At 41.2% G+C, this 24,344-nt stretch overlaps 1 protein-coding gene across 3 annotated transcripts in view; it reads left to right on the top strand.

Annotated features, from left to right (window-relative positions):
* Positions 1 to 22,274, top strand: part of ckap5 (cytoskeleton associated protein 5) — a 41,208-nt gene extending 18,934 nt beyond the window's left edge. Inside the window, exons 20-45 of one of the 3 annotated variants that reach the window (XM_049573991.1) lie at positions 134 to 285; positions 753 to 927; positions 2,333 to 2,446; positions 2,954 to 3,082; positions 3,218 to 3,412; positions 3,540 to 3,666; positions 5,736 to 5,818; positions 6,248 to 6,358; positions 7,086 to 7,208; positions 7,410 to 7,559; positions 7,647 to 7,850; positions 7,930 to 8,065; positions 8,641 to 8,834; positions 8,942 to 9,114; positions 11,026 to 11,049; positions 13,655 to 13,828; positions 13,971 to 14,091; positions 15,377 to 15,556; positions 15,711 to 15,898; positions 16,420 to 16,492; positions 16,608 to 16,796; positions 18,410 to 18,547; positions 18,705 to 18,788; positions 18,963 to 19,122; positions 19,230 to 19,351; positions 20,057 to 22,274. In XM_049573991.1, the coding sequence (XP_049429948.1) occupies positions 134 to 285; positions 753 to 927; positions 2,333 to 2,446; positions 2,954 to 3,082; positions 3,218 to 3,412; positions 3,540 to 3,666; positions 5,736 to 5,818; positions 6,248 to 6,358; positions 7,086 to 7,208; positions 7,410 to 7,559; positions 7,647 to 7,850; positions 7,930 to 8,065; positions 8,641 to 8,834; positions 8,942 to 9,114; positions 11,026 to 11,049; positions 13,655 to 13,828; positions 13,971 to 14,091; positions 15,377 to 15,556; positions 15,711 to 15,898; positions 16,420 to 16,492; positions 16,608 to 16,796; positions 18,410 to 18,547; positions 18,705 to 18,788; positions 18,963 to 19,122; positions 19,230 to 19,351; positions 20,057 to 20,314 (3,777 nt within the window). In that variant the 3' untranslated portion in view covers positions 20,315 to 22,274. The remainder of the gene's footprint in view (positions 1 to 133; positions 286 to 752; positions 928 to 2,332; positions 2,447 to 2,953; positions 3,083 to 3,217; positions 3,413 to 3,539; positions 3,667 to 5,735; positions 5,819 to 6,247; positions 6,359 to 7,085; positions 7,209 to 7,409; positions 7,560 to 7,646; positions 7,851 to 7,929; positions 8,066 to 8,640; positions 8,835 to 8,941; positions 9,115 to 11,025; positions 11,050 to 13,654; positions 13,829 to 13,970; positions 14,092 to 15,376; positions 15,557 to 15,710; positions 15,899 to 16,419; positions 16,493 to 16,607; positions 16,797 to 18,409; positions 18,548 to 18,704; positions 18,789 to 18,962; positions 19,123 to 19,229; positions 19,352 to 20,056) is intronic. The other 2 variants (XM_049573993.1, XM_049573992.1) reach the window with 2 other exon arrangements.
* The last annotated feature ends 2,070 nt before the right edge of the window (positions 22,275 to 24,344 follow it).

Genomic DNA, 24,344 nt, shown 5'->3' with positions numbered 1-24,344 from the left:
CATTTGTAACAGAAGAAAACAGGAAAAAAGGGACCTCTTTGCCACTTGGTTGCCCTGACAACAAATTATGTGCAGGGAATGAGACAGGACAAGGAAAATAAAAGTTCGATGTGTATGTGTCTCTTCCTCACAGATGCAGGGCCAGTCTCCACCAGCTCCAAGCAAATTCACAAAGAAAGCAGCAGCAGCAGCAGCGGCAGATGAGGAGGGTGATGATGGTGAGGAGCAGGAAGAAGATGGAGGAGGACAGGACATCATGGACCTACTGCCCAGAACAGATATCAGGTAACCAAATGCTGACTGTGTAGGACACAGATTTTGTTTAATTGAAAACATGATCTCTGTGGACTCATCTTAAAAGGTCTTTAATGAGATGGTTTTTTTTTTCTAGTTTCTTAATTTATAGCCACTAAATGTCTTAAAGTATTTAATAATTACCTTTTTAAATGATGCCTATACTCTTGAGAAATCACATCAGCCCATATGCTTTAATGTCATATTTGAATATATGAGTGAGAGTGAGGGGGAGGGTCTTGACATTAGCACCTTCCTTTGCTCTTATGTTTAGAAAATAATATTTCTAATATTATATTATGCATAAGTATTTTTTAAAATGCTTAATTCTTCAGAATAAAAGCTGAGTCAAGAATATTCAGTTGACATGTGATTGATTTTGTACCTATTAGATTGTGAAATATGGTATTTGTTTTCTCTCCCCTTCGTGTCTCTCTCTCTTCCCTCCCGTCTTTTAGTGACAAGATCTCGTCTGATCTTGTGGCTAAAATTGGGGATAAAAACTGGAAGATAAGGAAGGAGGGTCTGGATGAGACTGCGGCTATCATCTCAGAGGCCAAGTTCATCACAGCCAATATTGGAGACCTGCCTCTGGCCCTGAAAGGACGACTTAGCGATTCCAACAAGATCCTGGTTAGTAAGAGAGCAGACCTGTCCTGCTGTGTAAAGGCTGTGACTGTTCTGCAAATGGCCAGTATTGATCTTTTATTATGTATGGTATTAATTTTTGCAAATACACATTTTAATACAACTTTTGGTACTAGAATAATAAAATCAGTTGCTTTTAAGGTCCACTAGATGGTGCACATGTTTTTTTTCCTGGTGAGGTCAGCAGAGGTTTCAGTCAGTGGCATTTGGCAGCAAGTTCATCAAAACAAAGATGGAGGCACTGGAGAAAGAAATCAGAAATTTACTGTTAGTAATTTAAACCAAACATCCTGACTTATTTGGGATTTTTAACACGGAAGTGAAGGGAAGTGTTTTACTCACATGCTTATTGTGGCCTTGCAGAGGGAATCTGCCAACAGTTCAGTTTGTCAGGTGTATGCAGCATATCTGACAGGTTTCATGATGGTGTTCTTCAGTCTGTCTGCTTTGCATCATATTTTGCTGCAATAAAACGATTAAAGTCAGATGAACAGACTGAAAACTTTATCTTATGAGGTAAAATCGATGTTGACAAAGTTTCCTTCAGGGAAATAATTTGCATCGCATTGCTGGTCCTCTAGTGATTCCCACCCCTAATCCAGCACAGCTTTGTTTTAGCATAGGACTACAGATATGTAGACAGTATAAATAATAGATGTTCATTTAACATATTGTCACTTGTTTCATTTGATTGAGACTAATTAGATTACTTTCCTTTTACTCCCATTTTCCACATGTAGTTCATTTGAAGTCTCAGTTGGTTTCCCCATTAATTGGCTGTTTCTGGATGAGTCCACTACAACTGAGTGAGATCTTATACTTAGATTCCTGTGAAAATATCCAAGCCATTTGGAAAAGATTCATTCTGCACTAAATATCTGAAGAAAAACTATCTGAACAATAAAGTAACTGGCTGCTCATGTGTCTTTTTTTGTTAATGTTGCAGTAGTTGGCCTTCAGTTTGGGCATAAATATGAGAGGAGTAGTGGAGAGAGCTATGACTTTGCATTTGGATCTTAAATCATCTGTATTGGTCATATTTAATTTTTGCTATGTAATACACAACTGAATACTGAGGATTTTGCTCTACATAAAAAAGCTACATGGTTACCCTTAAATTTTACATTTAGAGAACAAAGAAATTGGCCAGATTTTTTTTGTTTGTTTGTGGGTGTTTTGTTTTGTTTTGTTTTGTTTTTGTGAAGGTGTATGATGTGATATTGATTGGATAATTAAAATCAGGATATCAGTGCTCTGAATTCATTCGTTAGTCTAAATGGGAGCAAAGCCAAAATGATCTTGATGTTTTAAGTTAGAGGATTTAAGATGTCCTTTTCACAGTAACAGGATAAAAATGTAAGTTAAAATGACTTATGTTTGTGGTCTCCAGGTCCAGCAGACCTTGACTATCCTGCAGCAGCTGGCTACAGCCATGGGACCTGGACTCAAGCAGCACATTAAAACACTGGGAATTCCTGTTATTACTGTACTGGGAGACAGCAAGGTACTGGGCACACACACTCAAGTCAGACACACCTGTGTTTCCACGTTCAACAGAAATGACGGTGTAGCATTTACATTGACATGGACTGAAATGAGCCCTTACAGCACAACCAACACCTTTTTTTGTTGACTTTGCAAGGTTAATACTTAGCATCATACATTTTATGAAGTTACAAGAAAAGAAAAATTAGTTTTTGCAGAAACAAAGTCTGAGATCTACCAAAACAAAGTGTTGGGGCATTAGGTATAACATACAACATTAGATTGGCAGTTTACAATTTTATACTTCAAAATGAGAAGTGTACAACACAGGCAGAGTGTACTAATGCAGAACAAATAAATGGAAATGTGTAATTACTATTGTTAAATGCATTTTGGAAATGTACAGACTGTATGGTGAAAATAGTAAAGTAAATCAGAGGAGAATATGAAAACGTGTCACTCTGGGGACGGTGTCATGTCCCTGACTGTGTGCTGATGATGAACATGTCTCTCTGTTCCTCTGCAGCCAAATGTCAGGGCAGCTGCCATGACCACTCTGCAGGCCTGGGTGGAGCAGACTGGGATGAAGGAGTGGCTGGAAGGAGAAGACCTGTCAGAGGAGCTGAAAAGAGAGAATCCCTTCCTTCGACAGGAGGTACACAGAAGCACATACATTTACTGTCTGGTTTGTGAAGGAAAGTCCTTTATTTGGCTTATTTAGAATAGGAAAAAAATGTTTTGTCGTAGCATCCATGTCAGAGACTCATGTTTTGCCATCTCCATCACTCAGGTGCTCAGCTGGTTAGCGGAGAAGCTGCCCACCCTGAGGACAGTACCTGGGGACCTGATGCTGTGTGTCCCTCAGCTCTACGCCTGCCTGGAGGACAGAAATGGAGATGTGAGGAAGAAAGCTCAGGATGCCCTGCCTACCTTCATGATGCACCTGGGCTATGACAAGATGGAAAAGGCTACTGGGAAACTCAAAGTACTGAACCAATAAATTGTGCTGTGGACACACATTTGAATAGACATTTTCAATGCTTGACCCCAGGAAGTGATTCATAGCTGTACTGTCTACAGTAATGACCGTCTCTCTCCTCGTCTCCCTGCAGTCTGCCTCTAAGGATCAGGTGTTAGCCATGTTGGAAAAGGCCAGAGCAGTGATGCCGGCTAAACCTGCTGCTCCTGCTAAAGCTGGAGGGGGAAAAGGCTCTGCAGAGCAGGGCAGAGCTGCTTCAGGTTTGTACATCACAATGAATGACTTTAAAGGCCCGAACATACTCGGGCGGTACATATGCGGAACGGACTCCATGAGGAATGTCCGCAGTCATTCGGGCTTTCATAGTCGAGCGCACTTCCGCGTTGTAGTTTCCTGTAAAAATGCCCGTGGAAAATCCCTGCGATGTGATACATGCCAAGCAGCAGTGTGCGGAGCGGAGTCCATATGGTTGTAAAATCTTGCAGACCTCCGCGGAGTCCGTTCCGCGTACGTTCCGCCCGAGTATGTTTGGGCCTTAAGACTGGTTATCATGACACAGTCTCTTATCAAGACCAGTTCTCGGTGTCTAACCATATCTGTGCTTGTGGTAGTTATACATGTGATGTAAAGTAGGGTTGGGCCCAGTAGCGGATGAAATTTTGGATCCAGTTCTCATTTGATAGAATAACTGTAATTGCTAAAGTTGGATGTAAACCCATCGTTTTATCTGACCTTGACCTCATGATGTATGTGCTCATACTGTGTGGACTGATTGTCAAGCCATGACTTGAGCTAGGGCTGGGCGGTTTGACAAAATTTTCAAATCTTTTTTTTTTTTTTTTTTTTTTTTTAATCATATCGGTTTCACAGTATTTGACGGTATTTTGCTCGGGCTCGGCCCACTTGACATGCTGCTGTGTTGTGCTATGGCCTATTCAAGTGTTGGAAGTGCTGCGCTCTAGTGTGTGTGTATGAGAAACTCTGCTGTGCGCGATACAGAGAGCAGAGGAGAATTGTAAATGCGACCATGTTGAGACAGAAATGACATGCCGTCATGTAAATAACATAGATAACATAAGGCTGTTTAGTTTGTTTGAGGACAGGAGGACAAGGTATAGGCCTGGATATGATGCGTCCGTAGCACCAAATAATATAACGGTAGTTTCTAAAGAGCTAAGATGGGGGGAAAAAAATTAAAAATCAGCAGCGGCGGTCGTATTTCAGTTGCATTTAGGGGAAAAACTGCTCTTTTTGGTATGAGTTCTTCGGGGTCATCGTGTTCTTCTTCAGCAACGTACAGTTGCTTCGCTTTCAGGACTCTCCCCAGCAGCCAGTCTCGCCTCTAAACTTTTCCCTATGCTCTCACTCTCGCCGGCTCTAGCACGCCTGTGGTGTTCAGCGGTGAAATGGGTCCCCGCTGAAACATTTTCCCGCCACGCACATTCTGGACATTCCTATTCACTGGTATTGCGGTATATGAACAATTCATATCATAATGAAAATGAATACCGGTTTTCGGTACGACTCGGTATATCGCACAGCCCTAACTTCAGCATTCACAGTGTGCATATAAGAGACAGTGAAACGGGCCGCCAGACTCTGTGGACTGTTCTGGCTATTGACAATTGTCATTAAAGATTTTGGGCTGCGGGTAGGTAAAAGTTTGTTTGCAGTGGAGGGTTCCCAATAATTAAAGGCGCTGTATGTAAGAATGTGGCCTAAACTGTTACTTCACTCAAATTCAAAATACTGCCGCGAGTCATGTCTGCCAGAAGTGGAGCCGGAAGAGACCATATTTGGGCAAGGGGTGACTTTGACTGATAAGCCGAGGACACTGGGTAACAATGGGTAATTTTAAGCCTTACTAAATTGTAAATAGGTGAGTTATTAAAAAAATAATCACCCCCTGTACAGTTTTCATAAAGGGAAGTTGGCTTTAGAGACACAAACCATTTTTTGTACTAGGCTGTAAACATGTTTATTCCCGCTGTAATGTTGGGTGTTTTAACATGGGGGTCAAGGGTGGTTGACTTGCTTCCGAAATCAGCTTCAAGTAGCTATTCAAAGAACTGCAGGTTTGGGCACTTAAGAGTTGGCTTCATTTTTCCAGCCTGAAAGCTGCCTCTTGTCCCCAGGCTAGAGCGGATCACCTAATAATATCAGGGTTGAATCCATTGCACCTCCCATTCACTTGTTGAAATGTCCTTAGGCAAGACTCTGAACCCCACATTGCTCCTGTTAAAATAGCCAGTGCCTTGATTGGTAGCTCAGTGTGTGAGTTTGTGTCTGCTATGGGTGATTGAGAGTTAAGTATGCCTTTCCTCTGCAGCCTCCAGGCAGCCAGCTGGTGAGGACTTTGTTGACAGTAAACCTGAAGCTAAGAAGGTCCGAGGAGGAGCAGCCGGAAAGAAGGTATGTCGTTTGGACCAACTTCTGTTTTTGATTTCAGTGTGCACACAAGAGCAGAGACATTTGATATTTTGTTATTCTTTCTACTGCTTAATAGATATTTTGATGGCTGTCTTGCCAAATTAGAATTGGATTTATGCTGCGATCAGGGCGCATTCTACTCCCCATTTATTTCAGTAATGAATGGAGAGAAACATAACCGATGTAACCCCACCAAGTGTATGGTTTAAAATTTTTAGACACTTAAAGAGAGGATCTGTACCTTATCCACACGTCCATCACTCCTGTTAGTGGTTGTGCATATCAAGCATGAACATTTGACATTATTTCCTTTTTTGACTGCGCACACCATTTGCTTTTTTGTTTTGTTTTTTTAGTTGTCATTTCATGACCGTGAAGTGTAAACATGATGTGGTTTCTCTACTCACCCAGCCTCCCTCCCCTCCCGAGGAACCCGTCCCTCCCCCTTCCTCCAAGGACAAGGACAGTAATGCTAGTAAAAAGCCCGCAGGCAAAGGAAAGGCTGCAGCTAGCAGTCAACAGGTAGATGTGTTGCAGGTGTCCTTGTGATGAAACTCAGTCCAGTTTGTTTTTTTTATACTTCATCTACACGCTGCTACTTTTTAAAGTTCTAGAGTAAGTGAGTAGCAGACGTGGACGGAGTTTCTCAGTGGACACTTCTTTTTTTAAGCTTGACAGATGTTAACTCCTGTCCAGCTTCTCTCTGCCCTGACCCAGTCGGGTCTTGGCTCAGTCTAATCCTGTGTCTCTCTAATCACTAATACTGCCACTAAATATACAACTGTATCCTCAAATGCACATGGACATACAGTTGTCAACTGAAATGAGATCTGTGAATTTGTTTTAATCTTTAACCTGTAATAACGAGCTGACATTAGAGAAATCAAAAAGTGCAGTACATGCATGCTCACAGAAATGAGGGAGAGAGGTCATGTGTCACTTTGAGGTTTTCGGTCACTCCACTGCATGAATTTGTGTTTCTGAATGTGTGCGTTTCACATTTTGGAATATTATATCAGTGATCCTGCACTGTTTACGTGTTAACCTGCACTGAGATCTTTTCAGCATAACACTCCTTTGTCTCCTGTTTCTACTGTCAACTCTACACACCCACTACATATCATCTAAATCTCACACAGAAAGCCCACGAGCAAACATGATTACACACAATGCTAAGTACACATCCACAGACAGAGTACTTTGGTTCACTCACTCGCCCTTAAACTGTGATGTCGCCCCCCTCTCTCAGGGTGCAGCTGGTAAGAAGCCTGCAGCCAAAGGCCTGAAGGATGATGAAGACAGGTCCGGGCCAATCTTCATTCTCATCCCTAATGCTAAGGAACAGAGGATCAAAGAGGAGAAGCAACTGAAGGTATGAGACCAGCTGGAAAACATGTCATGATCCAAGTAGCTCAGTGCAGCAACAGTTACACACTGTATTTGTGAGAGGTTAACTGAGGCTGGAGGAGACTTAATTTGTTTACTTATTAGCCACTTTTACACTGCCTTACCTACACAAAACTCCCCAGATATACTGTTGATTTCAGTTTAACTCAAAATGTTTCTTTTGTAGATCTTGAAATGGAACTTCATCACTCCTCGAGATGAATATGTTGAGCAGCTGAAAACTCAGATGTCCACCTGCTTTGCGAAGTGGCTGCAGGATGAGCTCTTTCACTTTGACTTCCAGAGACACGTCAAGGCTATAGGAGTCATGATTGAGGTAGTGGTTGGTCTAAACCTACAGATTGTGTACTAAGAGCAGGCTAGTTTTGGTAGTAAAGCCTGCATGTGTGTTTGTGTTTCACAGAGGTTGGAAAGTGAGAGCGACGCCACCATCAGCTGTCTGGACCTGATTCTGAAGTGGTTTACCCTCCGCTTCTTTGACACCAACACCACAGTCCTGATGAAGGTGCTGGAGTATCTTAAGCTGCTGTTTGCCATGCTGAACAGAGAGGACTACCACCTGACCGAGTATGAGGCCAACTCCTTTGTCCCCTACCTCATACTCAAGGTGAGTGCACATCACGGTCAGAATGACAAAAGAGGCCACTGCAAAGCTTTGTTGGCTCACAGTTTCTTCCCTACTTTAGGTTGGAGAGTCAAAGGATGTGGTCCGCAAAGATGTTCGGGCCATACTGGCCATGCTGTGTAAGGTTTACCCAGCATCCAAGGTCTTCCCTTTCCTTATGGATGGAACTAAATCCAAGAACTCCAAACAGAGAGCTGGTAGGTCTCTACAGACAGAGAGCTACCTGTCACAAGCTGCACCAATCTCTGTCCAAACCTGTTCTGTTCTACATTAATTTTCTCCCCCTTTTTTTTTAAGGGAAAAAATGTCAAAATTCTCTGATTCCAGCTACTTAAATTTTGAATATTTTCTGGTTTCTTTACCTTTTTATGACAAGGAACTGAATAACTTTGGATTAGGCACAAAAAAAGAAATTTGGGGATGTTGTCTTTGGCTTTGGGAAGAACTGATCAACATTTTTCACCATTTTCTGACACTTTTATAGACCAAACAACGACTGAAAAAATAATCGACAGATTAATAGATAAGAAGCCTTTTGCTAACAGGCAAACCAGCAAAACAGCTTGCACAAGTAACAAATAGATTATTAACTTTCAGAACTTATCATGTAGTCTTATGGCTTTTCTCACTTCCCTCCAAGGGCTTGTGTCTCTGTTCAGGCTGAGACAATATGCTTATCTCCTGATTCAATACCATTGTTATACTTGGTTGCCAATTTAATGGTGAAAAGTGTTCTAACAACATGGTGTCTGTGGTTTCCTCTTGTCCTCAGAATGTCTGGAGGAGCTGGGTTGTTTGATAGAGGGTTATGGGATGAATGTATGCCAGCCGACTCCAGCCAAGTCTCTGAAGGAGATTGCTGTTCACATCGGTGACAGAGACACATCTGTCCGCAATGCTGCCCTGAACACTGTCGTGGCTGTCTACAATGTCTGTGGGGACCAGGTCTACAAACTAATAGGAAATGTAAGATAGAGATGAGACCATTGTCACACATTGTAGGGTGTCAAGTGATTCAACCTTGAAACCCACTCCATACAGTTTTACATTATTCTTTTCCCCATCCTTTCCAGTTGTCGGAGAAAGACATGAGCATGCTGGAGGAAAGAATCAAGCGTTCAGCTAAGAAGACAACTGCAGCTCCTCCCAAACCAACTGCGACCGAGAGGTCTCAGAGAGAGCACCCTACTAACCCTAATGCCACCTTCCTTCGCAAGCCTGCACAGGAAGACCCCAACAAACTCAAGTAGGTCACCTCAAGACTCAGGGCTGTGGCGTGTGTGAATGTTACCTGAGTGAAAACAAGTCAGAAAGCCAGTTATTCTTACACACCACAAAATCTTTAATATTGAGGAACAAGAATTCTGTGTACGAGTGACATGTTCATTTCAGCTAAATTCTCAATAGATGAACAACATTCATTCATTATAGTGTATATTTAATCACACTGGGCATAATTAGGCTTTGATCAATACAAAAAGACTTTTTCAAAGTGAAAACAATTATCTTAGTGGGCACATTGCCATCAGTTTTCGTAGCAAATGAAGGCAGTTTGTTTGTTAGAATTAGCTGTCTAAAGTTAGCTCTCTGGTTCTCCTGAGCTGGGATGACAGTATTGCATAAATAAATTCTAAAATATGTCTTAGTGTTTTGATGTTAAACAGTTACTTCCTTGCCATAAAATCAATACTGATATTTCCATTAATAAGATAACATTCACCAATTTTTTTCTGTTGCCACATCAGTTTTGCCCAGGCTAAGAAAGCAGGGCTCAAGACTAATGTTGTCCCGTTGCCCCGGTGACAATAAGTTTTCCCCTGGGACGCCCTTGGGATGAAAGGAAGCAGTAAACTCACATATTGATGCATCAGGGGACGCACCATATTATGAACAGTATGAACAACAAATCCATGTCTATATTGGCAGGAGGAGAGCTAGTTAACATTTGTTGTTACCAGCTGGTGGTCAAAACTAACTGCTAACAAAGGTTGCACTGAGTTACACTGTGATGCTTTCAAGCTCTATTCGGTAAAAAAAATGAGTACGTGAAAGTAAATTATAACATTAATATGATAATTTAATCTTGTAAAACTGACTTTTTAGTGAGAAACTAAACAATAAATACAGTTGTTTGAAGGAGAAATGTTGATGCTTTCTTAGCAATATAAAATGGATGAAAGAGAGAGAATTATGATTATACATGTATAGTTAAAGAAATGCTGTTGGAGCAGTTATAGTTTTAGATGTTTTCCATATAAAATAAGGTTATTTTATAGACTGGTATGATCAAATTTGTGCCCCCTCAAAGGTAGTCGAATTAGGGACTGAATGACTATAAAATAGCTATTATTTTTTGTGATGAAGATTTCTTTGTTTCCCTGGGTTAGCAGCTAAGAACAGCAGAATGACTATAGTAAACATTAACAATAAGAGAGAAGAATGTACAGCTGGTACCAGTGTATTGATACTGCAGAAAATGAGGACCGAAACCATTTCAAAAATTATGAATCGCTAATTTTTAACAAACAACACTACTCTAAGACACACACACACACACACACACCAATAACTGTTTTACAAAAGTAACGTCAGTAAATGACTCTTAAATTATTCTTTAACAGGTGGAAGACTGTAGCATGCTTCCAAAGAAATGCAGTTAACTTACTTGAACAAAAAGTCCTGTAGTGGGACAGGCAACATCTTGAATGTACTAAATCCAAACTTTTCCAGCTGTTTTCATAAGCATGTTTATCCATTCTATCAACAAACCCCATCTTTAATCTGTCAGTTCCATAACAGACTTGTACATGTCGGTGACCGGTGACTGTAGTTAGATTCATGCCATAATTCTTCTGAATGTTTGTCTTCTGCTCACAACTAATCTGTCCTTCTCTTCTTGTTGTGTTTTACTGAGTCATTGCATGTTGGGTTGCTCTCACAGACACGTATTTTATTAAAGGAAAATTGGCACATCAGATCCTATCCACTTTGTCTGTGAAACCAACCTCAGTGTGTGTGTGTGTGTGTATGTGTGTGTGTCTTGGCTGGCTGCTGGGCCGGCTGCCTGCCCTCTGCCTGTGTGTCTCTTAACCCTTCATCTTTCTTCCTGTGTGATTTCCTCCTTTCTCTGCTCTGCCTTCCTTCCGTTCTGGAGCAGAATAATGTATCGCACGTATAGGATGTGAGTACCTCTTCCTCCTCGCCCCTCTTTTCTACGTCTTATCATTGTAAGAACTCCTCTCTGAATGCAGTCTAAACCTCATCATTCATAAGACTAATGGACAGAAAAGTGTGTTGTGACATTTGAGTTTTAGTCATGCTTCTTCACACGGCAGGGAATAAGGGTCTGTCCTTGCTCCCCACTGTCACATGGTAGGTTAAGCACAAGACTAAAGTTCAAAATGTCCTGATGTCACTTTTAAATGTGGTTCATTTATCTTTCTCCATCACCCCTTCATCCTCTGTATTTAATGTTTACTGTACCTGGAAATGAGACGAGCTGTCCTCTGCTTGGTCTTACACAAATTTGCCAGCCACAAATATAAAGACACTTTGTGCTGTAAAATTATTTAATCGTGTGGTTCTTTTAGACTTTCCAAATATAATCTGACCATATAATTCTGATAGTGAAACAAATCATTTTGCAGGAGTTGTGATGCTCAAGAAAAAAATCTGTCCACTGATTTACAAATGTCTCTTTCACAACATAAGTCTATGGGTAAAGGTCTTTTTTGGTCCAATGGTATCATGAGATGGACTCAGAAGTTGAAATTTTACTGTTTTTATCACTTGAAAAATTATCTTCATAGTCCGGCGCACTGCCTAGGGGCCTGGGTACAGCCCTCTCCGTTGTCCTCAAAAGTCCAGTACCATTACACCACTGACTGGTAGTCTCGGTAACTGCATTAAGAGGAGGAACATCCTCCTCTGTATTTTCCCCTTAAACTCAGAAAGCTGCTAACTGGGCTATTAGCTTAACTGTCCACAGACGGGGCTAAGCACTCTATTGACAGACGCTAACTATTCCATGTCAGAATTCAGATTTCTTGGGCATAGAAATTGAGGGTTTCAAGGAGAAAATTTGCTACTGTACTGCCCCCATACAGCTAACTGTAGCTCACCTGTTAATCTGTAGCCAAACAGTAACATTATGCACCTTATTCTAGCTTGCCATCTCGTTAGCATTAGCTAAGCCTGCTTTCATGTTAGAAATGGCAACCAGCTAGCCTCCACACTAGCAGCTTGCTTGCTAACATCTGCTTGGGTCAGGTTTCACAAAGACTTGCTCACCACGGTGCTGTAGAAGCCCAACATACTGGCTGATAGCACACTAGCTGCACCCTCACTTACACCTATGCTAGCAGGATTATCTGCAGGGCTAAGATACTGGCTATGGATACTTACTCAGTGTGCTCAGCCTGTCTCAGAGTGCAGCACTCTCAGGCAGTGCTGAATTGAGAACTGTAGCTGCTTCCCTCTCAAGAGCCTCCATCACCAGCTGTTGCACCAGGCTAGCATCAGCATCTGGGACCTGTTGTTTGCATCAGCGGCAGCCCAGATGGAGTATGACCACTCAGCTGCACCAGGTGCAAGCAGGGGCGAGACTCCATTGCCTGACGGATTTGACGATTGCCTGCCAGCAGGTCATTTCAGCTCACTGTTGGGAATGATGATGAAGGATGAGGGATAACAGCTAGCAGTGCCAGCCATGGGGAGGCCTGCAGGGCTCCACCCTGGTCACAAGAGGCATGGATTTACATGACATTTTGAAGAGGGCAGCTGGCAAGCTGCATATTCCATGGCCTAAGGTGCAGATTCAAACTTCTGTATTGGCTATGAATGGAAAGGCTACCAAAAGCAAAATGGGCAGCTCCTACCCATTTTTGCGGAGTGTTTGGAGGAGACATGATAAAAACTGGTGACGAAGCGGTGCATTTCCTTTTTCTACTTGGTAAAGGCATTTGTAGCCAACAGCTTTTTTTCAGTGATACCTGAACGGGTGGGCTTCAATCACGCTGCTGTTTTAGCTGTGTGTAATTTATAAACTCAAAAAAGCTCATAAAATTTATGTTCAGTCTTGTGAAATTTGCTTTGCCAGTTGTTAAATAACTACTGGTAAGGCAAGAGAAGTAGCAACAGTTGCCATCATTAATGTGGTCGACAATCATTGCTTTAAAAATGTATTTTAATTCCACTTGTAAAGCTAGCTTTCTGTATGTTTTCCCCTCCTTTCTAAAGGATACAAATGCTTCATGTTGGTTTTAGATCAGTGCTGTTGAGCTCCAGTTCTGGCAGTACATCTATTATTTGGACAAGATCAGGCTAATCACACACTTAAATATCTACCAAACAGATCTTCATTAGACTCAAAGCAGGGATGGTAAACCCACAAAACATATCCTCTCATTTAAATGTTTGACTATTTAAAAGTTGTTTTAAACTCAGAATTGTATATGATGTTTTTGGAGCCAAAAAGGGGAAATTGTGCTTATTAAAAATATAGTTGATTGTTTATAAAAAGTGTTCATGCCATATGAAGTCACTGTTTGGAAGTTAAACATTTTATCTTGCTATTATTGACCTTCTTGCACTGAATACATTCACATTGGACTGAGGACCAATGGATACATCAACATACTGTCAGATTCTCAAAACAGTATTAGTAAAAGCTTGTGTCAGTCAGGACTGGAGCTAAAAGGCACTGATCGATAATACACTGGACTAAATGTATATACTATCCTGTCCCCCCCCCCCCCCCTCTTCAAACCCCTCCTCCATCCATGCAGCCAAGCCCGTCAGAACGCCCAGCACAGCGAGTCCTCTCACCCATCCATCCCCAAGGAGTTCCAGTTGGACCTGGACATGATCGAAATGGACCAGAGCAGAGTGTGTGAACTGCCTGACCTCGTCCAACACAAACTGGATGAGCTGCTGGAGCCCATCATGATCCCTGAACCAAAGTAAACACACTATGAAACACCACCTGACTAACAAAATCTAACAGACGCTGAAGCACAGAGGCAGCTTTGGTAGAAAGTAAAGCATTAAAAACAGAAATAATATTTTTTAGTCATTAACAGTGCTTGTGTTTTGTGTTCAAAGGATGCGGTCTGTCTCTCCACACTTTGATGACCTTCACAACAACACAGCCTCCACCATCAACTTTGTCATCTCTCAGGTGGCTAGCGGTGACATTAACAACAGCATACAGGCACTGGCACAGGTATGAAAACAAGAAGACTGTGTCTGTGACATCACTGATGGAGAGATGTATTGAAGCTTGGATTAGCATTTACTGTGAGAAATCAACAATTGAGATTCTAACAACTTGTGGGGGGGAAAAAAACATGCTGACTTTTTAGTGTTTTGCTACTATTGGCTGCCAAGCACTTAAATGGGAACTACGCATATTTTCCAAATTCAAACATGTCATTCCCATGTTATAATTTAGTCCAAGAAATATTATTGAACATCTCTCTCAAATCTAAAAATTAGAGTGCCAAATCTCAAATTAGTGATGTCAAGTCTGGAGCTGCTCCATTGACAGTGAATGGTGAAAGATGTTTTAGATGACACTGAGAGCACCCAGGGGAATGATCTGAGTATTTGAGTACATTTTCTGTTTCAGAGCTGAGAACACTACAATAGAATGAAGTTTATTTGGGTATAAAGAAGAAAACAAAATTGTGTGGGGTCACAAAATCAGTCTCCCACTCACTGGCTTTGACAGAGTAGCTCATGTTCACAAATATTAATTGAACTTCCCTAGGCCATGGAAATAACATATTGGAATTGTTAATTTAGGTGGTTGTACCTTGTAAGGCTAGGATTTATAAATAGAACTGGACACAGAGTTGGAGGTGGGGCCCTTTTTATTCCTATGAAAGTTGCTTAGTGGAGAACAAAGCCAAAAAGGTTCAACTTCTGATATAAAATTACTCAGACCTGCTGCATTGTCACGCCCATAGGCAAGCGCACTAGAGACACTGTTCTACTGTCACACGATATATGTGGTTATATCATCCAACCCTACCTGGGGCCAACAGAAAACAAGATATGAAGTTGTGACCTTTAAGTTGATGATAAAGTGTTAGCAAATAGTTGCTTATTTACACATCCATCAGTTATAAAGAAATATAATGATTCAGATGAAGTAGTGTTTCAGGCCACACGATGAATGTACAACCAATACAAGACTGTTCCAGCTCTGTTTTTGGTCTCTACCAACTCCTGAGGGAAAATTGGGCTCTTTAGCTGCTAAATGCTCCAGTCTGTTCACCAGTTAGTCTCTAACTGTCTAAGTGTGAGAACAGTGGGAGTAAACCAAAGCTAAACAATGATCTCATGAAGAGGCTCCGTAAAGCTTAGAGGAGCTACAGAATCTAGTGATAACTCTGTATGTTCATTACTAAAAGCAACTCTTTTCATATTGTCTCTTGATACGTTATAGAAATATCCATTGTAACCGCTTTGAGGTGGGATTAAAAGTATGTGGTTTGTCCCCGCAGATCGATGAGGTGTTGCGGCAGGAGGACAAGGCAGAGGTCATGTCAGGACACATTGATCAGTTCCTCATCGCAACCTTCATGCAGCTGAGGCTCATTTACAGCACGCACATGGCTGATGACCGGCTGGACAAGAAGGACCTCATCAAACTGTACAGCTGTATCATAGGAAACATGCTATCTGTGAGTCACTGCCTGCTGCTAGTCTGCTACATACACTAACATGACATGTCACCAAGCGTAACTACACTGGTGAGGTAGATGAAGGACAGGAGGTAACAATGATGATGATGATGATGATGAGACACTGTGATCTTTCCTCCTGTCTTCCTGTTAGTTGTTCTCTATGGAGGCCTTGGCCAGAGAGGCATCCATGGGTGTGTTGAAGGACCTGATGCACGGGTTGATAACACTGTTGCTGGATGACAGAGTGGAGGACATAGAGGATGGACAGCAGGTCATCAGATCAGTCAACCTGCTGGTGACCAGAGTTCTGGAGAAGTCTGACCAAACCAACATGATCAGGTTAGTATAAGAAACTGCTCGCATCAGAATAAAATTAAATTTGCTCTGGACTGTAACATTATTCCAAACAGTCATGTAACAAATACCAAAAGTCCAATAGTAAGCAGTAGTGGTCGCAAAAATGATAGATCTGCAAAGCTGCAGATAACGCTCAGCATTTTTAATAAGACATCACTCAATCTAACATTACAGACATAATGCTGTGTTAACTCTGATCAGGAAGTAAATTTTCACCTTGCGTTACTTGCACATATATGGCAGCTGGAGTTTAATTTTATTTTATTTTTTTTTAAATATTTTGCAACTGACAAATACCCAACCTTAACAGCTGTGCAAACTAACTGGGGAAGGTAGCTATCAGCTAACCTGGTTCAAAGTTGAGCATAACACATAGAGGGAATCAAGTGACCCTGTTTATAATGAAACTGTTGGCAAAGATAATTTAAAAAAAAAATTTGTAGAAGAAACAAAGTAAACATTGTTTTAATCTGTTGCGTTGACTCCTTCCTGCCTCTCTGCAGTGCTCTGCTGGTTTTGCTTCAGGACACGTTAGTCACGACAGCCCCTCCAATGTTCTCTGAGCTGGTCATGAAGGTAAGGAGTGTCACAGCAGAGGACATAACAACCTACCAGTCCTGACTCTGCTGCCTGTTAACATGCCACATCATACACCTCAAAGTGACTCTCCTGTGTTTGTGTGTGTGCTTAGTGTCTGTGGAGGATGATCCGCTTTCTCCCAGAGACCATCAACACCATCAACCTGGATCGGATCCTACTGGACGTACACAACTTCATGAAGGTTTTCCCCAAAGAGAAACTCAAGCAGCTCAAGAGCGATGTTCCACACAGAACCCTCAAGACTCTGTTACACACACTCTGCAAGCTCACGGGGGCCAAGGTAATAAACACACACAAACACACACAATGTATTAAATTGTATTTTTTGAGTATTGTCTTGCTGTGTTACAAAGTAAGTTAGGTATTGGTATTGGTCCAGTATTGAGTGAGAGCGCTGCAGCTGCCAGCAGCAAAACAGGCTGCAATGTAATCCTTCGGGCATGTTCACACCTTAAATTTCAGTCCACTAATAGCGCTTGTTTTTTTCCAGTGATAAGCTCAGACTGTTATTCTAAGTGTGTGACACCTTATTGTAAGGAGAGATAAACCTTTTGTTAAAGAGTAAGATCCTTTTTATGCGTCTTCACCAGAGATAGCTGTGAAGGAGGCATCGTGTTTTCAGGTTGTCCATCCGTCTGTCTCAGTCTTGTGAACATGATATCTCAAGATCCCCAAGAAAGAAATTTGTTCAAATTCAGCACAAATGTTCACTGGACTTAAGGATGAACTGGCTAGATGTAAGTGGTCAAGGGTCAAGGTCACTGTGACCTTGTCTGTCTAATTGTTGTGAACGGGATATCTTAAGAACACCTTGAGGGATTTTTTTCAAATTAGGCACAAATGTGTTCTTGGACTCAACGGTAAACTAATTAAAATTTGGTCACTGTGACCTCACAAAATATGTTTTTGTCCGTTACTCAAGAATTCTTATGCTAATTATGACGAAATTTCACATAAATGTCTAATAGAGTATAATGAAGAAGTGATGACACTTAATATCCAAAAGATCAAAGGCCAGCCTCACTGAGACATCATAACATACTGCAAAAACACTTATCTGGCCATGACTTAATATTGAATGTCAGGAACAGAAGGGGAGACTAAATTGGTGACCCTAAACTTGGGTGTCCACCTCAAAACTGTGCTGATTGTATAGATCTCCTGTGTATGAAACATCAGTGTTTTCACAGACATGGATGTAAACTGTAAGAGAAACTTGACTGGCCTGCAGAGGCATACAACCATGTGGCAGTAATTCTAGTTGTTTAACCAGAAACAGACCCAAAATCACCATCGCCAAACCGACCAGACTCCATTTAAAGAAACAGCAATGTAGTATGTATAGAGCAGCGTATTCTCACATCTAACTGGGTGAGTTAAGGGTTAATTTCAACCAAACCAGAGTTGGTGCTTGTTTGAACAGTGGATAGACAAATAAAGATGGTTTCTGTGTGTTTTAATTTGTTTCTGTCAATTTTGAATGAAATATGATTTATGATGCTTTATTGAAATGGAGTCTGGTGGGTTTGATTAAAGCAATTTTGGGGTTGATTCTCTTTAAACAAAAAGGATCTTACTCTTTGACAACATTAGGGAAAGGGTCCCTACAGAGATTGACCTTTTTGTTAGAGACTTATAATAACAATCTGAGCCTGTGGCAAAAACAAGCACTTTTAGTGGACTTAAAGTGACAGGTGAACTGTTTCGCTCAGTACTGGACCAATTTTAAAAAACAAACAAAAAAAAAAACAGTTGTTCCCATTAGTCACTTGGACACAAAAATTTGGGAAAATTGGGTCCAGGTTGAAAAATACGGAACATACCCATGAACTGTATTTGATTTTAATTTATTGACTTTTCAATACGTCATTGTATCAATGCTTTGATAAACAGATCCTGGACCACCTATCAATGATAGAGAATCGTAATGAGTCAGAGTTGGAGGCTCACCTGAGGCGGGTGGTCAAACACTCTGGAAACCTATCAGGACTGAAGAGTGACCGTGGCAACGAGAAGGGTGGTCTGCGTACGGTGAGTGACACATACCAAATATAGCACACACACACACTTTTTGGGGCCATTTCATTAGGTTTTTGTCTATAGGATGACTGTGTATCTAAATGAATTTTATTTTTATAAATGTGGCGATAGATGTAACGCAAATTTGACAGTTGTGTTCTGCTCCCAGGACGATCGGATGTCAAAGGCAAAGGTCAGTGACATTCTGTCTGAAATCTTCAAGAAGATCGGCTCCAAGGAGAACACTAAAGAGGTCAGCAAGGCTCTGCCCTTAAAAGTTTACTATTTGTTTGTTTTAGACCTGAAAGAATTGTTTCTGCTACAATTTGTATTGACTTTTTACAACTTCACTACAGCAAACAATAGGTTAATTATAACAAAGGGCTTGAGAAACATTAAGTAATGTTTGAGTCATTTTTTTTCTCAGGGCTTGACGGAGTTGTACGAGTACAAACAGAAGTACTCGGATGCAGATCTGGAGCCTTTCCTTAAAAACACATCCCAGTTCTTCCAGAGCTACGTGGAGCGAGGCCTTCGTATGATTGAGTCTGAGAGAGAGGGCAAAGCTCGCATCCAGACCTCAGCAGGTACACCTGGAAGCTGTCACTGTGCACTTTGCTTAGAATGAAGTCAGGCGTGTATAGTAACGTGAGTTTGTGTGTGTGTGTGTGTGTGTGTGTCTCTCTCTGTGCAGTCATCCCTCAGCATGGCGTGGACTTCAGTCTGAGCAGTAACAATGAAGAGCTGAAACCAGCTGTTTACTACGAGAGACTCAAGATCCTCCGACAGAGACAAGGCCTGGAAAACACTTCCAGGGTTAGTTTACACATACGTGCACACACGCACGCACGCACATTTGGTGACACTAATCTTGGGTGTCTACCTTGAAACTGTGCTGATTGTATAGATCTTGTGTGCTGTCGGGTTGAAGATGTGTGTGAAGCACCATGTTTTCAGACTTGGATGTAAACTGTAAGAGAATCTTGACTGGTGCACAGAGGCATACAACCGTGGGGCAATATTTCTAGTTTTGTTTTGTTAAAATTAAATTTTGGTTATAAATTAAGTCTTGAATTTGCTGCTTTTATATTTAACTTTTTTGATATAGAAACAAGATCACTTTGTGCTTGGTACAAAACTATTGTTTGTCATGTCGACTACACGTTGCATCTCTCGAGTAAAAAAAAAAAAAAAAAAAAATTCTGTTGGTGCATACATTAAAGTAAATGTCTTGTTTGCTTTCAGTTACAAATATTGAACGCTGTGTTTACAGTTGCACAGTAACAGTAATATACAGATTTCTTCCCCTCCAAAAACACTAAACCATACATAAAAAAGTTGAAATCTAAAGCTTATGATCTGCAGGAGTCTCTGTGAGGTAACTGTAATTTATCTTTCTGCTGAAACACATGAAAACATTTATGTTTGCCAAGGTTGAACAGCAACATCCTTAATAATAGTCATTTCCTGTACAGATGTAAGAGAAGCTAACCTATCTCTTCCTCTCTTTCCGTGCTGCAGAGTGTTGGAGGGGATGACGAGCCTCAGCAACGACCTCCCATTTCCTCCCTGCTGTCCTCGAAGCCGTCGGTGGCCTCCTCCACCGACATGCTCCACAGTAAGCTGTCTCAGCTCAAAGAGTCCCGAGAGCTGTACCAGCAGGAACACAACGCACACTCCCATTCCCCGACGCACGCACACACCCGCTCGGCCTCACCGGCGGCCAACCTGGACGACCTGAAGAAACGTCTGGAGAGGATAAAGAGCAACCGGCAGTGAGGAGCGATGCGCCACCACCTCATCTCATCCGCAAAGCCTGTGGAGTTCAGCTGGTAGTAGAAAATAAAACATCCCTCTTTTTAACTTGTTCAGTGTTTATATTCATGTTCTGGTGGATGGAAGTAGAAAGCACTTGGACACTAGAGCTCCGCCCCCTCCGTTGACAAACCAGGTAGCAGCAGACAAAACACACCCTCAAGTTTGAACCTGACTCCACCCACTGTGCCTGTAAGTTAGTAGACATCAAACGCACCCTAATCTGATTGTAGTCAAGTACATTCAGATTGAACAGAGGCTGTGACTGACCTCCACATAAACACACCGCAGAAACCATCTAAGTGTTTTAGCTACTATTCAGACTTACCAGAAAGACATTTTATGAAAAGCTGAAGCCTGAGTCTAGGAGTGAGCTTTGATGTAGTGTGTACAGGATCACATAATCAGCTAACATCTCAGTCTGTACAGTTTCATCTTGATAAACAAGCATCCTCCAGTCCTGTCCAGTCCTGTCCTGTCCTGTCCTCTCCTGTCCTCTCCTCTCCTGTCCTGTCCTCTCCCAGCCTTCTCTTTCAGGGTGTCCCCCACCCTCCACTCTCCTATGTCCACTTTTTACTGTATTATGATAAGAAACTGAACTCACCCACCTCCTCCTCTCTGTTTCAGTATCACGGCACAATATGTTGTACATATTCAAAGGTCGTTAACCACTTAACTATAATTAAGTGCTTCTGATGTGGTTTCAGGACAAAACAAATTCATAAAATGTTGAGTGTTCCTGTTCTACCATAATGTACAACATCACTGCTGCTGTGTTTGGGTGGAGAAACACTTGTAAAGAGCTCATGTTGTAGCTGTGTAAATGCAGCGTGTGAGTGCCCCCTTGTGGCCAAACACTGTCACTGTAATTCTCAGCTCAAGCCCTGTTTGCACTGGGAGCATCTAATGGTTTGCAGAAAGCTCATATTTGCTATGTCTGCATCATTAGTATGAAAATTCCGCTGATAAAGATCAACGCTGATAGTTGACACCTCTTTCAAAATAGCACGGTGTAAAAATGGCTTGAAGCTCCAGCACTTCAACAGATTGTCTGATTTCTGTCAATGTCAGACACTTAAGCTGCCACAAAATGAGTTAAACTGCATTCACACAGTGACATCAAGCCCTCTGAACCCCATCAGGGTCAGAAAAAAACAAACTGACAAAAGCCACAGCTGTATAGCAGGTGTTGAAGGAAGTTCTTTATGTGTTTTATCCTGGTGTTTGAACAGGGAGTCTGTCTTGTTTTATTCTGAAAGCATTTCATGGTCCTCTGTTTAAAGTCAGTGGTTTTTAGTATTCAAATTTTTAAGGGCCAAAAGTTTTCAGATTTTTCCTCCCAGCAGAACTCTTAAGATCAACTGTAGTGTTTGGTTGGGATCAAAACCTGCAGACTTGGCACAGGGTGAAAAACTACTGCTTTTATTCTGGAGAAGTGGCACAATTTAGCGCCACCTGCTGTTGCTTTTCAGCCAGTTGGGACTGAGCTGCTTCATTGAGGAGGACCAAGCAGAGCTGTATACAGGTGTGTTTAAGTTGTGTGTTGGACTGTCCTGTGGGTTGACATTTGGCTGTAAATACTGTATTTAATGTCCTCCACTAACACCTCTCTTCAGTTATTTAACAGCAGCCACTCTGTTGTGATTGTAGGCTTAAAGAGTACGGCATGAAGTCAGTGATTGCTTTTATTTTCTCATGTAAATAAAGTTTGCATTAACAAAACTGCTGTGTAATTAAGTCATTGTTTTTCTGACAACGGCGACGATGAGGATTGCCCCGTCAGAAAGAAAGAAACACAAATAACATTGTTTTTGTATTTAATTTGAATGTCAGTACTAGTCTTACCTTGTTACTCTCCAGCTTTCCTTGTATAATCCATAGTGGGAAAAATGGCAATAAAGTCTTGTTTTTTTTTTTAACAATCCATCTTTGAGTTTGCTGATTTTGAATTAAAATGGCTGATACATGAATATCCAATAACTGACTAGCTGAGCTGGGGGAAAAAAACATGCATAGTCTACATTTAAAATTCATCAAGTGTGGGTGCCCAGGTAGCTCACTGCATCGAGTGTGTGTGCCATCAAGGCTGGATCCTTAACGCAGCAGTTCCCCTTTCTCTTCCCTTTCACATCTGAATCTTGAGAAAATTCAGTGATGCAGGAAAACATGAATTTGTGAGGTCTTAATTTCCACAAATATTTTATCTAATTTTAATTTCATCATGGAGCCACATGCTGTCCACTACTTACTCTTATTTACTGAATGAACATTTAAAGGCGACACAGGTTTCAGTTAAAGATGTCAGATTTTGTATGCACTCAGTAGATACATTGTTCTTAAATTTTGGGCACAAATTTGTTCAAATCCGTGTCAGTGAGCACTTCTCCTTTTCATCCACCTGACAGGTGCGGCATATCAAGATGCTGATTAAACAGCATCATTACAACACAGGTATGCCTTGGTATGGTCACAATAAAAGGACACTCAGGGAGCATATTATTGGTATGCCGACTGCAGGAATGTCCACTAGAGCTGTTGTCTGTGAACTGATTTTACTACCTTAAGACATCTCCAATGTTGTTTACATGAGTTTGGCACTACTTCCAACAAGCCGCACAAATGCACAAGTCATTAAGATGACAAACTGCAGTCAGGTTGAGACCCTGGTGAGGACGATAAGCATGCAGAGGAGCTTCTCTGAGACAGTTTCTTACAGTTTGCAGAAATTCTTTGGTTGTGCTAATCAATTATTCCATCAGCTGTTCAGGTGACTGGTCTCAGACTATCTTGCAGGTTAAGATGCTGTGAAGGGCCTGAGCTGGTGTGATTACATGTGGTCTGGGGTTGTGAGGACGGATGTGCTGCCAAATTCAAGGAAACATGATGCAGAAAATGTTCTCGCAAGCCTTCAAAGAAAATGACAAAAATATTGATTGATTGGGAACTACGTTTGATAATGTGTTAACAGCAAAACTAGATCAAAACATCTGTTTACAAACTCTCATATAATCCAAGTCTCATTTATCTAGTGCTCCGTGCTTCCCAAACACAAGTGTTTTTGCTAGATAAAGAAAAATAAAATAATATTAAAATAAATACTTGAGTCTGGCTTTGAAAAATTTCACTTTCAGTTCACTGTCAGATATAAAGGTTTTTTTGTAGAAATGCATGTGCTTTGAAAGTACTGAGGATACGACTGGATACTAGCTGTGTGAGAGTTTGTTGTTAAACTTGATGCCTGATAAATCAATGTTTGCCATTTTCCTTGGGTTAGTATTCCTTTAAAAATGTAAGTGTCTGATACCTGTAGATACCCTGTTATGATAATGTTGCCTTCAGAGGACATAAGTAATTAAACACTGAAAAAAAATATAAAATGATAGGAGCTATGGGAATATGCACATATACCGTAAAACTTCAATTAATAGCCCAGCTATTATTTGTTTAAATCACAACACTCAACCGGCCGTATTTGGGACAGGCCTTTAATTCCTTTCACAAACTGTTTCTCAGCAAAGATGCGAAATACAATCAGATTGTTCATGTTAACCAGTATGAATATTACTTCTATAAAAATTGGGGTTTGAATAACATATCAGTTATGAATCATTCATTTGATCTAGCTCTGACAGACAGCACATCAGAGAGAGGTGGTTATGACACCACATTTTATGACACCCGAGGATTAAAGCACCCGCAACAACCTGGTTTTATACATCCAAAGAACTTCTTTACAAATGAACTACTTTGCAGAGTAGACCAGACCAGGCGCTTAATTGAGACAGGCCTTTATTTTTCAAAATGTGAAGCCACACCGGGCTGGTAAAAGGGACTGTATGTTTTATTGTGAGAAGGCTTTTGATTAAAGTTTTATGGCATCTTAAATCATAATGTGCAGTGAGCTTAAGTTAAACCTCAGACAGACACAACATGATTTTGGTCTCGACAACACTAGTTTACACCCGTCTTCAAAATCAAACCAGTGCTAAACTAA

Source organism: Epinephelus fuscoguttatus, linkage group LG4 (genome assembly GCF_011397635.1).
Source record: "Epinephelus fuscoguttatus linkage group LG4, E.fuscoguttatus.final_Chr_v1".
NCBI lineage: Eukaryota > Metazoa > Chordata > Actinopteri > Perciformes > Serranidae > Epinephelus > Epinephelus fuscoguttatus.
This window is presented reverse-complemented; position numbering and strand designations above follow the sequence as displayed.